The following is a 14,296-nucleotide window of genomic DNA, read 5'->3' as shown; positions in this document are numbered from 1 at the left end:
CAGAGCAGATCTAGTGTTTAGTTAAACTTTAATAGTAATACAACTATTATATTCATACAAATTACAAAATAAAGACATGGTTAAAACTAAATAAACAAATAAATCTATAAAAAGTTGAGGCCTAAACTCAGAAGACAAAAATTAAAATTCTTATTTAAGCAAAGCACAAACAAGATTCTTAATGAAATTGAATAGTTGAACACTTTGCAGTTGAATTATTCTTAAGACCGGAACCATCCTTTAAACCGAAACATTTTCTAAAACCGGAAGATTGATCGAGACCGAAAGACCTTAAGTATCCTTAAACAGGAAACTGTCCTAAGACCAGATCCTTCCTAAAGACCGGAACCATCATGAAGACAGGAACCATCCTGAAGACCGGAACCATCCAGAAGCCGAAACCATCCGATTTTACACCGGAGATATCCTCAAGCTCGGAAATATCCTCAAGACCGGAAATATCCAAAAGACCGGAAATATCCCCAAGACCGGAAATATCCACAAGACCGGAAATATCCTCACGACTGGAAATATCCTCAAGACCGGAACCTTCCACAAGACCAGCATATTCATTAAGACCGGAACCTTCAAGACCGGAAATATCATTAAGACCGGAACCTTTCTCAAGATTGGAAATATCCTTAAGATTGGAAATATCTTTAAATCCAGAATCTTCCTCAAGACCTGAACCTTCCTCAAGACCGGAACCTTCCTCAAGACCGGAACTATCCTCAAGACCGGAACCTACCTCAAGACCGGAACCTTCCTCAAGACCGGAACTATCCTCTTCACCAGAACCTTGCTAAAAACGGGAAACTTTCTTAAGACCGGAACTATCATAAAAACCGGAATAAAATAAACACTGCTTATCATCTTACTTTAATCAAATGATCATAAGAAAAATATTTCGGGCTAATCCAATCATAAATCACTAAACATTGACTAAAAAATCACATATTTTAACACAGAGATGTTAAAAGAACATTCCGATTGATAAAGTTGCTCATCAAAACCCCGACCCAAAGTATCAAAATGGGTCGGGAGAAGCGGTGAAAGTTCAGTGGACGGATTATATTAATACTAAAATTCTAATGGTTAAGTGAAAAATCACATCCCCTCCCCCTCCCCTAATAAAAAAACTCACTCCCTGAAATTTTAGAAAATGAAGAATAAATTATTTTTAGGGTCGGAACACGGAGAAATTCCGAAATAAACTAACAATCAAGGTATTTAACAAAAACTACAAAAATGTTATTTAGAAATATCCCTTTAGAACTATAAATACAATACAAAATTCAAAACTGCTATATTGCCACACTAGAAAAGTGATAATTGTACAAATTGTAGAATTGCAAATTACAAATTGTATACGGAGTTCAAGGTGCATCTTAGTTAACAGAAAACTTGTGAGAAGTTTAAAATGCATTTAAAAATAAAATTGAGCAATATTTAATAAAACACTAAAATAATCTTGAAGAGAGTAAAATCATCTTAAGATATTTAAATCTTATTTACTTTAACTCGAAACAATGAATATTTGATATGTCAAAATATTGAAATGTTGCCCTTGAGGGTAGACTGTTGTTGCTTGTATTCTATTGGTCATTATCTTAGTCCCATGTCCTTCAGGCTTAAAGTTGGAAAGGTCTTATTTTCTTCATTTGTAAAGTTATATAAGTCCAATATTCTTCAGTTGTGAAGTTATACAAGTTCTATATCCTTCAGGTGTGAAGTTATATAAGTTCTATATGCTTGAGTTGTGAAGTTTTGTAAGTCCTATATCCTTCAACTGTGAAGTTATACAAGTCCTATAACTTTCAGTTGTGAAGTTGTATAAACCCTATATCCTTCAAATGTGAAGTTATGTGAGTCCTTTGTCCTTCAATGGTGAAGTTGTATAAACCCTATATCCTTCAATTGTGAAGTTATGTGAGTCCTATGTCCTTCAATGGTGAAGTTATAAAAGTCCTATGTCCTTCAATGGTGAAGTTGTATAAGTCCTATGTCCTTCAATAGTGAAGTTATATAAGTCCTATATTCTTCAGTTGTAAAGTTATTTAAGTCCTATATTCTTCAGTTGTAAAGTTATATAATTCCTATATCCTTCAGTTGTGAAGTCATACAGGTCCCGCACCCTTCAGTGCAAGCTCGATGATTTCCTCCTCCTATGACCATGTTGTCTTTTCTTAAAATTCAATTTATAGTTTCAGTTGTGAGGTTGTAAAAGTCCTATGCCCTTCAATTGTAATGTTATTTAAGTCCTATATACTTCAGTCGCCAAGTTAAATATATAAATAAGTCCTCATCCCTTTTGTTTGCGAACTTTTGAAGTTAAACAAGTCCTATATCCTTCAGTTGTGAACTTTTGAAGTTAAATAATTCCTATATCCTTCAGTTGTGAACTTTTGAAGTTAAATAAGTCTTATATCCTTCAGTTGTGAACTCTTGAAGTTAAATAAGTCCTATATCCTTCAGTTGTGAACTTTTGAAGTTAAATAAGTCCTATATCCTTCAGTTGTGAACTTTTGAAGTTAAATAAGTCCTATATCCTTCAGCGCAAGCTCGATGATTTCCTCCTCCTATGACCATGATGTTGTCTTTACTTAAACTCTAATCAACAGGGAAAAAAAGCTTTTCTAAAAATGACCGCAGTCATAAAACTCTCTAAGTTTAAGAAAATAAAACAACATATTCCTGAAATTTATCCGCCATCTCTATTTGCGAAAGAACAGCTTTTTTACTGGTTTCCTAAAAATACAATTTTAAAACATTTAACAGACATTTTCATCTTTTAAAATAAAATATTCAAGTACATAGATAACAACTTTTTGGTAAAACCTTTGATTTTGATGAATAAATAACCTAGCCAGAGCTGGGAACTTTTGTATTGTGGATATCGAGATCAATGCTTTATCTCGATCTTTTGTTAATCTTCAGATTAATTTAACCTTTAATAGGGATGAATAAAATGAAGAGATTAAGAATTGGTTCTCAAATTATGGATTATCCAACACAAAAGTTTCCAGCTCAGGTCTTAATAAATCTAAAAACAATCTAAAACGTTGAAGACAGTGATCTGCAGTACTCTGATCTAATAAATTGTGGGGTTTAGGGGAGTGTCAGGCTTTAAGTTGGAATACATAATTTGTAATGCCTTGTCTAGATTAAAGTATATCTCTACTTGGGTTTAGGGCGCGAAGCGCCCATCTTCTATTTAAATTGTGAACATGTTCTTTTTGTTTACATTTTAAAACAAAGAAGGATTTTTTTGGAGATTTAAAAAAAAAATTCGCGGATTTTCAAGAATTTAATTTTTTTTTACAAAATTAAAAACCTTTAAAACACATTTTTTTAAAATTTTTATCATTCACAAACCTTCAACGTGGTCACGTGATGTCCCAGAAAAAAATTTGGGCCCGATCAGTTCAGCAGTTTTGACGTTTATTGGATACAGACAGACAGACAGACAAACAGACAAACAGACAGACAAACAGACAAACAGACAAACAAGCCAAATTTATATATAGATTAGTATTGTGCCATAGCCCATACAGTTTACACCTCTGTGCTGTAGATCTCCATTAGTTGCTTTCTAGAAAAGCCAGAATCGAAGATGTTCAATTGTCAGAAAGAACAACAAAGATATCTCCATCCTCGGTTTTTAGATAACGTTGAAAGGTATCGTTGTGAATTGTTTATGGCACTTTTAAATCTAAATTACCTGCAATTCTCCGCCTAGTATAAGCTCGTCAAGAATGAAATAAGCTTTCTCGAAGTTAAAGATGATATCTAGCTCACAAACAGATCCAAAATATTTATCCAGCACCTCAACATACCTAGTAATATCATATCTTACTACTCCACGTGTAAAGTTGAATAATTGACTTAATCAATTGCCTAAAAGAAGTGACCACCAATTTTTGCTAAATATTTACCTTCCCCTTAACTATGTTGCACCCATGTGACATTGTCATCTCTGTATATTGCCCCCGAGTCTATAGTGTATCATCTATGAATGACCTCGAGGGCTCCTGGATCGTTATCCTCCCTGTCTTTTAAACCCATATTTAGTGTACTTCACATCGCACCCCATCTTTAACTTCAACTATTGTTCTGTTATCGATTTTTTTCGTTGAATTTGAAAGAATCGAATTAAAGGCATTTTTCAATACTAACCATATATAGTGTATTACCTATGGATGACCTCGAGGGCTCCCAGCTCGTTATCCTCCCTGTCTATTGCGAAGCAAAAGAAGAGGCTGGCGTACCTCTTGTACACTATCTGTAGATCACGATACTCAATAAAATTTGACATCTTAGGCTTCCTTAACAAATATTTTTGTATCTTTCAATATCTGAATATATGAAACTTAACAGAATAGTGAATGTAGGATCATGAACTGAATATATTAAACCTTGAAAGAATGGTTAATGTAAGATCATGAACTGAATTTATTAAACCTTGAAAGAATGGTGAATGTAAGATCATGAACTGAATATATTAAACCTTGAAAGAATGGTGGATGTAAGATCATGAACTGAATTTATTAAGCCTTGAAAAAATGGTGAATGTAAGATCATGAACTGAATTTATTTAACCTTGAAAGAATGGGGAAAGTAGGATAATGAACTGAATATATTAAACCTTGAAAGAATGGTGGATGTAAGATCATGAACTGAATATATTAAACCTTGAAAGAATGGTTGATGTAAGATCATGAACTGAATATATTAAACCTTGAAAGAATGGTTGATGTAAGATCACGAACTATTTTCTTCTTCTCTGATGTTTCTCTAGCTTCATACCATTTCTGCAGTCTCAGCTTACCCTAGACAAATATCATCAATTCACCAATTACTTAAGTAACCAATTAATCAATCAGCCCATTATCAATCAATCAATCAATCAATCAATCAATCAATCAATCAACCAACCAATAATGAACCAACCAACTAATCAATCAACCATTTAATAAACAATAAATAAACTACCTATCAATCAACCTTGTAATACATCCATCAATTAACAGTCAGTCAGTCAGTCAGTCAGTCAGTCAGTCAGTTTAAGGTATTCTACCTGTCTACTAAACAACAGAATAAAATGAATCATCTTGAAATATTTCTCGTTTATTGATCTTCTTTTTAAACCTAACGTAACTTAGAGCTTTAGCTTCATTTTTATTCTGAAACATAATACACAACTATAATAGTGCAATTTACACAAATTCGGGCAAAATATTCGTGAGAAACTTTTAATCTTCTTTCAAAATATGATTTTAGAAAGAAAAGTGAAAATTAGGAATTGAATTAATGAATATCAACTTTTTGGATATGTTGATATTTTTCCTATTAAGAGCAGGGGTGATGAATAAAAACGTTAGTGTAGTTTTTCAATCAAGAATTTAATTTCGACCATTTTTGACAAAAAAATTTTTAAATACTGATTGAAATAATGATTTTCAGGTCATGAATTAATTCCAAAAATGGTTACATTCTGTTAACACATTGAACAATAACAATTAAACTATCACAACAAGGGCATAACATAATTATAATACAAAACTTTACATACTGTCAACATCCTAGTAGTTTTTTTCTTTTTCTCTCGAAATTTTATAAATTTTCTAGAATTTGATAACTCTTGTCAGGGTAAGATTTGTATAAATAATTGAAAGATGTTTGTTCACTTGGAACAATTTTATGTACAATACATTTAATATTTGACAATATTGAATTGGGAGAATGCTAAATAATTCTGATTTGCGAATCAAACCTCAATTATTTCTACCCGCAAAAGAAAACCAAAAATTTAAAAATATTGAATTTATAATTTTCCATTTGGACTAAAGCGGAATTTGTGTACGACTTTTTAAAGTTAAGCTCTGTTTCGGTTTACATATGATATCAATAAGCCCCCCCCCCCCCTCATCTTTTATAGTGAAAAGACAAAAATAAACAAAGTTTAAAATTTTTCTTCAGCAAATGGGCCAAATTTATATGTCTCTCTTCTCCAGGAGGCATAACATTTTGAGGAAATGCTTTAGATAAAATTAAAAATTAGAATCCACAAATGAATATATGCCTTTTCCCCAAAACTATAAAATATAGACAAATATAGAACCTGAGATAAAAACAATCGGAAAAAAACAACAGCTTGTTAGGAAGAAAGAGAAAGAAATAATAATAAGAGTTAAAATCATAATGAAGAACTTATTATGCTTGAAATCTTGACTAGCGGAAATTTTTATCACAGCATGTTAATGCAATTTTCTAATGGCGGATCATGAGATAAATAATGCGTAATATTTTTAAAATTTGTAAAAAATTCCCCAAGCGGAAACTTCACACTGCTCATGTACATTGTACACTATACAACATACACGTAGACAACTTATACATTGTAGAAATAACTAGGTTTTAAAAATGGTTTTACAACTAGAAGTTTTGGAGGAGATGGGAGATAAATTAAGTTTAACATTGAAAATGGAAGATTTGACAAATTTCTTTGTCATTTTACATAATTGTTCTGTAATAGAAATTAACATTCTTAACTACCAGAACAACAAGTTCTACGTTTTCTGTCAATAAATACCATGTTTTTAGATCATAACAAATGAAGTTTTGATCCATTTAGAAATTTATAATTTAAAACGTTGTAAAATTAACGAAATCGACCAATCAAATTTTATATTTACATAATTAAATATCTAAGTTTAGTAACCTAACATTCTCTAAATCTTAAATTTTTCTTAAAATCCTTCATTTTTCTGCTGCAAGTCACTCTAGTGAGAAACCGAATCGAAAAAAATAAATTTTCGGAATAATAAATTTTTCCCTTCGACTCCTTAAATAAAGGGATACTTAAAATTGCACCGATAGTTCCTTTAAGCTATAAAAAGACGATCCTAAAAACGTAAATATATATCCTTTGGTTTACCAGAGAAACTCAAGTAATAGAAATAAGGAGGAACATTTCAGGTTGTTTACTGTGTAGTGTGTACTGTGGTGTATTAGGACATCTGTAAAAGTAGTTCTGTTGCAAAAAAGGTATTTCTCACACACATTCCATACCCAGGACTTCCTAGCGTTATTATTGTTTACAACACCACTAATCTGTCCTAATACATCACAGTAAAATCTAAACATGGCCGATTCATCTCTCCTTAATTTTATTCTCATTGAGTAAATTAAACTACACGTTATAACTAACAGTACTGAATAATGCGGAATTTAAAATTACCTGTCTACAGTACAGTACATACACGTACTTATCTACCTAGTACTTATCTACCTAGTATAGTACTTATCTACCTAGTATAGTACACCCTATAGTATAATGTTTTAGATCTCCACAAGGAGAATGTATTATCGAACTTGAGAAGATAAACTCCTTGGGCCGGATAGTTATGGGAACCAGCATATACTTCCTCGTGGCAATCCCGTCTATAAAATAGTTGATTTCTTATTAAATATGTCGTCCTTAAAAGGACTGTAAAGAAAAAATAAAAGGGGGTATAGGCTGAAAGCTATTCACTTTAGCTCTTGATCGCGACCCATGTAAGTTATATCTGATGTTACTGCCTCGAGAAATTGATAAAAAACTGTGTCAAATTTAAACGAAAATTCATATATATATATACAATGAGGGCACAGTATACTGGTCACGTGTTTCTTTCTGTATCATGTGACCAGTATACTACACTACCATTGGTGGGAGTTCTGATGACGACAAACGGACTTCTAAATAATATTATCAATTATATCTATTAAAAATAAAAATAAAATTATAAAAAATGATAATTGGAGAAAACCTAAGTTACAATTATGTTTCTCTGGGATATCTTCATTTTTAAATTGGTTGTATATTTGCTAAATATGATCTGTTTAAATCTACCATTTCTATACTAAATTGTTTATATATGAATTTTCGTATAAATTTGAAAGTTTTATATCAATTTCTCGAGACAGAAAAATCAGACATTACTTACATGGGTCGGGATCAAGAGCTAAAGTGATTAGCTTTCTATACCCTCTTTCATTTTTCCTTTACAGTCCCTTTAATCAAAGGAAGTTGAACTTTATCAAAAGAAGGGCGGGGTCCGAACATAACAGGAGAAGACGACAACAAAATACATTATAATATAAACAAAAACAAAAAGGGGGTTTTGCTTAACAACGACAGAAGTCCTGGAAACTCTTAGTAAAGTAAAATCCCTAAACTTCCCTGTAAAGTAGTTATAAATAATTAAAAAATCTACCCTCCCCCCCCCCTAAAAAAAAGTAAATAAAATAATGTATTCCCAAGTTGAAACAGTTGAAACCTACCTGTATATCGGGACAATGCATGTTGTGGGAGGTCCGTTATCTACATAGGACTTCTTCCCAGACTCAGGATCTAATCCTTCTCCTCCAATCCCTACTTCCTCATCATCACTTCCGAAATCCTCCTCCTCCTCCTCATCCTCGCTGTCAGATATATGCACGGTCACCTTAGTTCAAAACTAGTGTTTTAAGGCTGTTCATTACACGCTCAGTCGGTTACCCTCTCTAGCGGTTTATTCAAGTATCGGTATACCTGAGTAGTGAGTAGTGAGTATCCTCCGCCCGGGTTTAATGTATCGGATTACCTGAGTATCCTCCGTCCACCCTGGTTTAATGTATTGGTATACCTGAGTATCCTCTGCCCTGGTTTAATGTATCGGTATACCTGAGTATCCTCCGCCCTGGTTTAATATATCGGTATACCTGAGTATCCTCCGTCCGCCCTGGTTTAATGTATCGGTATACCTGAGTTCCGTCCGCCCTGGTTTAATGTATAGGTATACCTGAGTATCCTCCGTCCGCCCTTGTTTAATGTATCGGTATACCTGAGTATCCTCCGTCCGCCCTTGTTTAATGTATCGGTATACCTGAGTATCCTCCGTCCGCCCTGGTTTAATGTATCAGTATACCCGAGTTCCGTCCGCCCTGGTTTAATGTATTGGTAATCGGTATACCTGAGTATCCTCCGTCCGCCCTGGTTTAATGTATCGGTATACCTGAGTATCCTCCGTTCGCCCTGGTTTAATGTATCGATAAACCTGAGTATCCTTAGTCCGCCCTGGTTTATTGTATCGGTATACCTGAGTATCCTCCGCCTCAACCCACTCAAAAAACAGACCGAACCCTACATCGTATCCGTCCGTGGCAAACTCCCAGTACAGACTCTTACCGTCCTTGTGAGTCGGCACACGGACAGTCACTGTCTCTCCGTGTCCAATCTAAACAGTAGATTGTACCACAGGGTTACCCACAAAGAATGAGACTTCCGAGACGACTGCACTGAATTTAAGAAGTCTTTTTTAAATTCATAGTTTTCTGCAGTCGCACACTTACCAGTAGATTTTCTAGATCATGTAAATTATAAAAACTACAAGTAGCACTCAAGTCCAAATTAAACCTTCAGGCCGTCATATGTAAAGAACTTCCGGTAGTTATAAATGCTTGTTCTATAAGGATCCAACCCTTTTATAAAACAAGTTTATCAAAGCAAAGGTTTCTGAGGTCAGAAATTGTTGTAAATCTCGGGTTATTGATGCAGACAGATTAATTTAATTCTCTTCAAACATTCCGTTGAGGCCATACTCCGCAGGAATTACTTAAATTAAATGGAAAAACATTAATCCTCAAAAGTTCTAAAAAAAATATTTTCCGCTGAATTAACTATTTTTACCTTGATTATGGCATCTCCTTCCTCCCTAGAGATAGTTTCTTTAAACTCATTTATATCCTTCCTAGTCCACATAGAGGCTTCTTCGGCTTCGATTTCCTGTTAATCAAATGAAATTTTGTCATAAAAAACTTAAAATTAAGAAAGTTAAATGTTTGTCAATTTATTTGGACAAAATAGGAAAAGTGAATTATTGTCCTCCATTCGTGGAGAATGTAGTATCAAATACAACCGAGTAAAGATTAATGAACGTACACTGTCGTTGCTAAGCATCAAAACTCATAAGGTTTCCTACTGTGAAATGGAGAAGAAATAAGAACTGATTAAAGGGTAGGTTGATTGGAAAGAATAAGGGTTTGGAGTATTTAACTGTGACATATTAGGTGAGGTTATTTTTCATATAATTAACATACAATTGAAGTTAAATTGTGAACAAAAAAGTACTGCAACATTTTGTATTACCTGGACCTCCTGATGTAAATGAAGATTAGAAAGACTGGTTTCTAGTTCCGATCTCTCCAGTCCATCAACCTTTAATATTTTGTTATAATTCTTATTTTTTTTAGCAGAATTAAAATTAAAGAATAAGCCCTCCTTAGCAAATGATTTTCAAAGATTTCTTTAGATTGGGGGATAAGAACCCTCCCCCCTCTTTCAATATTCATTCATTTACAAATGTCTCCTTTAAATTAAAGAAAAACTATTGATTTGTTAGAAAGGCTCCACTTGCTGCCTTTTTTTTGCCCGCATTGCATGTTTTTATTCTTGTAATAAAATCTTTTTAAAGATATGAAATCTGATTAAAATTTGCTGACGTAAATAGTATGTATTTAAATATCATAAACAGATTTCTTACAGAGGAAAGAAAATGAATTTATATTATGACTTAAAACATAAAAAAAAAACATTTTTAACCCCCCCCCCCTCGATAAATTTTTGCATTACTTTAAAAATAATATATCAAGGCAAAGCATGGATACAAAAAGAAAAAGAAAGAAAAGGAGTGGAAGGAATTGTGGAAAAATTAATATTTTATGGTGAGAGTCCGGAAGAATACAAAGTCTTTGAAACTTATATTTCATCACGTTCAGCATACCCTAGAAATTAAACAATCAAGAAACAAAGATTAAACTAAGAAGATAAGAATAAATATTTCTATTTCCAACCTTGTCTTCTCCATGCATTAACCCCTCGAGCTCGTGCGCCGCATGATTACAGAGTAAGTGTTCTTCCGGTTCATGCGCATGCTCGCAGGTCACGTGATTTGATTCCTCCCCTTGGTTTGAGGTTTCTGATTCTTGGTCTTGGGATGACACAGCCTGATGGAAAATTTTAAAAGAACGATTTTTCTCGAATTTTCAAACTGATGAATTCTTGAACATCAATTCAGAGGTTTTGCAATGATTTTAAATGTCCTCAAGTCTCATTTTGATATATATATATATATATATATATATATAAATGCGAAGAGCTAAAAAATATATTATATATATCTGATGATTGGAGCCATACTGATGAGTCCTAATAGGACGAAACACTATGTCTATGGATATTATATATATATATAATATTATCTTTGTACCTGCTGCTGATGAAGCTGCTGCATGTACTGGTAGAAATGCTGTTCCTGCAGCTGTTTAATAAGAACAGCTTGCTGGTCTGGATTATCTGGATACTGCTGCTCTGCGTACACTTTAAACTGACTAAACGTCTGCTTGTTCAATATATCCTGAAATACAAATAGTCTCAAAACTACGCGTTTTAAATTTAAGATTTGTATTTAGTGTTCTAGTTTAGATTAAAAGGGTCACAAATGGTATGAAGCGGTGATTTGTGGCAATTGTGATTTAGATCATTAATATATATAGTTATAAACTAACTTATTATTTTTCCCACAATCTATATATAAATTTGGCTTGTTTGTCTGTCTGTTTGTTTGTCTGTTTGTTTGTTTGTATCCAATAAACGTCAAAACGGCTGAACCGATCGGGCCCAAATTTTTTGTGGGACATCTAGGGAGCCCAGGGAAGGTTTATGAATCATCAAAATTTCAAATATTTGTCTCTATCAAAATTCGATCGTCATTAAATTTTTTAAAATTTTGAAAATCCGCGAAATTTTTTGTAAAAATCCGCAAATTATTTTTGTTTAGTTTTACGATGTACACAAAGAGAACATGTTTACAATTAATTTAGAAGATGGGCGCGAAGCGCCCTCTAAGGCTAGAAAGAAGGGCGCGAAGCGCCTTGAATTTCTAGTTTTGCTAAATTTGAACTATTTGAAAATTGAACTCTCTGGGTAGTTTGATCATTGAATTATCATGGTAGTTTTACCACGCTCATTAGTCAACATTTTAGGTTTCAGACAGAAAAAAGTATTCATTTTCATATTTTGGATCCTGTCACTACTCTTAAACATTTCAACCTGTAAAATTTGGGAGCAATTCATAAATGAATGAACATATTTCAATACGCAGACATGCATTTTAGTCTAACCTGAATATTTCTTCGCTCTTTTTCCTCTTTCTGTTTTCTAACTTCTGCTTCCTGTTTTTCCTTCTCCTTAACCAACATTTCTCCATTCTTCTCCTCCTCGCTTTCCTTTCTTTCTTTTTCTTCAGCTGCCTGAGTGCAAAAAAAGTAGTGCAAAAATATGTTTTTGTGATTATATTTCAACTTTAACCACTCCACTGCCAAGCCAGGAAGTTCCGAATAAGGGCAAGCAAAAATAATTTCTAATTACTAGAAGAAAGACGGGGAGGTATAATTAAAGACTTCTAATCTTTTAACTTTTATACAAAATTCANAATTAATATCTTATTTCTTATTTCTCAAAATATTTATGACTTTTCTAAAATAAAATGTTAAGAAAATTGAATTTTACCATCAAGGAAGTATAAATATATTTTTCAAATCAAATATTGAAAAAAGAAACATGATTTCTTTTTAAAATCTTACTTTTTGATCAATATAAAGTTGGAAGGCTGGCACTATGGTGAGAAGTTTCTCAATAAATCTGTGTTTTGCTTCAATTTTATCCAGATCTCCTGAAATGAAAGTGTTTCTTAGAGCAAACCCAAATACCTTAGTACAAAGCACAATGTTAAGTATAAAGGATTATCAATCAAGCTCCTAAACTTTATTCGTTTTTAAAATTATCTAAGTTGATTTTCCTATTCTTGATAAATCGCAGTGACAACCGTTTCGAGGGCTTTGGCATGAATAAATAAAACAGTCATTCTTCAATCCGAGGAAAGTTACGGGCCCATGTAACAGCAATAACTTGGCAAGTGAAATTGCAAAAACTCGCAAGAAGGGATGGAGGGAGGGGGGGGGGGGGGCTTTGTCCCACTACCATCCGCTCCATGCTGTCTCTGGTTTACTAGAAATATTAACCTAAAAGAGCCCAGGCAGCTCGTCTCTGTTTCCCGATAACATCCAGGGTTCCCAGCGGAGGAAGGTTTGCTGAACTAAAATAAAGATTGTACAAAACCAGGAGTTAAATAACTAAGGATAGGGAGGTATATAACTAAAACTAGGATAGTATAGAACTAAGGATAGGGAGGTATAGAACTAAGGATGGGAAGGTATATAATTAAGGATGGGGAGGAATAGAACTAAGGGTAAGGAGGTATAGAACTGAGGATAGGGAGGTGTAAAACTAAAACTAGGATAGTATATAACTAAGGATAGGGAGGAATAGAACTAAGGATAGGAAGGTGTATGACTTGAGGATAGGAAAATGTAGAACAAAGGATATGGAGGCATGACAATTCAATTAGTCCATTACATGATATTTCCATGGTTTGCCTGCTGAGTCAGAGCTACAAGAGACAACTTCTCGTCAAACTGAACGTGGAAATTTCTCCCTTCGTTCTCCTGAAAACATTTATAAAATTCGTTCCGAAATCATGCTTTATAAAAGATTAAAAATCAACTCTAAAAACGTTGGACACAAAAAGGATAAAATAAACAAACCTTAAAGTATGTCAAAGCAAGCTTATAAAGTTGATCCGTGTCCAGTAAAAACACATTTTCTTCTGATGCAACTATCGACATTTTTCACTGAAAAAAAAATATATTTAATTATTCAAAATGTTGAAACGTTAATATCTATATATATAAGGTTATAATCTCTGTATGTCTGTCAGTTTGTTTGTTTGTCAAATCATAACTCAGACACCCCTGGACCGATTTACCTCAAATTTTGATTGGGGAACTCGGGAGAAGCACGGGAATGTTCGTAGATTGGTTTTGAGATTTTAAATGGAGTGGGTCGACTTGTTCAGCGAAAATTTAGTTTCCCGGTAAAAATCGTCTTAATGCAAGAAACGGCGGGATTAACTGTGCAACGTTGGATTCCCAAGTTAGTTAAGAATAGTTAAGATTCATTAAAAAGTATCGCCTATTTTCTTATGAGATTATGAGAACGCTCTATCCAAAGGCGGCTCCGACGCAGTTAAAATCAGATTGGGACCCCCTTTAACAATTTGTGGCCTCAAATTTTCGTCGTAATTATAATTTTGTTTTATATTGCTTTATGACAATTTCTCGGTCGAGCGCCATATCTAAGTCGGTATATTCCTAG

General features: G+C 33.5%; 2 protein-coding genes across 19 annotated transcripts; both read right to left on the bottom strand.

The window, feature by feature from the left end:
- Positions 1-11: 11 nt before the first annotated feature.
- Positions 12-5,188, bottom strand: LOC111705780 (AP-1 complex subunit sigma-2). 3 transcript variants are annotated; one of them, XM_023478444.1, is made up of 8 exons: positions 5,078-5,188; positions 4,738-4,829; positions 4,194-4,325; positions 3,722-3,836; positions 2,695-2,748; positions 2,550-2,579; positions 1,516-1,630; positions 12-942 (listed from the first exon to the last, which is right to left on the bottom strand). In XM_023478444.1, exons 1-7 carry the CDS (start codon positions 5,108-5,110, stop codon positions 1,517-1,519), a joined length of 570 nt encoding a protein of 189 aa, XP_023334212.1. In that variant the 5' UTR covers positions 5,111-5,188; the 3' UTR covers positions 12-942; position 1,516. The 3 variants fall into 3 exon arrangements, with proteins under 3 accessions (XP_023334212.1, XP_023334214.1, XP_023334213.1); XM_023478446.1 differs by lacking the exons at positions 12-942; positions 2,550-2,579 and having other exon boundaries at positions 1,592-2,165; XM_023478445.1 differs by lacking the exon at positions 12-942 and having other exon boundaries at positions 1,592-2,579; positions 5,078-5,187.
- A 232-nt stretch (positions 5,189-5,420) lies between these two features.
- On the bottom strand, positions 5,421-13,778 carry LOC111705774 (Golgi resident protein GCP60). Of its 16 annotated transcripts, none has more exons than XM_023478424.1 (14): positions 13,687-13,778; positions 13,499-13,587; positions 13,105-13,178; positions 12,667-12,755; positions 12,205-12,333; positions 11,292-11,438; positions 10,876-11,028; positions 10,172-10,240; positions 9,713-9,808; positions 9,123-9,260; positions 8,326-8,489; positions 7,312-7,443; positions 6,434-6,503; positions 5,531-5,745 (listed from the first exon to the last, which is right to left on the bottom strand). In XM_023478424.1, exons 1-14 carry the CDS (start codon positions 13,765-13,767, stop codon positions 5,614-5,616), a joined length of 1,563 nt encoding a protein of 520 aa, XP_023334192.1. In that variant the 5' UTR covers positions 13,768-13,778; the 3' UTR covers positions 5,531-5,613. The 16 variants fall into 16 exon arrangements, with proteins under 16 accessions (XP_023334195.1, XP_023334197.1, XP_023334192.1 ...); XM_023478423.1 differs by having other exon boundaries at positions 5,541-5,755; positions 6,412-6,503; XM_023478426.1 differs by having other exon boundaries at positions 5,631-5,755.
- Positions 13,779-14,296: the final 518 nt, after the last annotated feature.

Source organism: Eurytemora carolleeae, unplaced genomic scaffold, assembly GCF_000591075.1.
Source record: "Eurytemora carolleeae unplaced genomic scaffold, Eaff_2.0 scaffold616, whole genome shotgun sequence".
Lineage (NCBI taxonomy): Eukaryota > Metazoa > Arthropoda > Copepoda > Calanoida > Temoridae > Eurytemora > Eurytemora carolleeae.
This window is presented reverse-complemented; position numbering and strand designations above follow the sequence as displayed.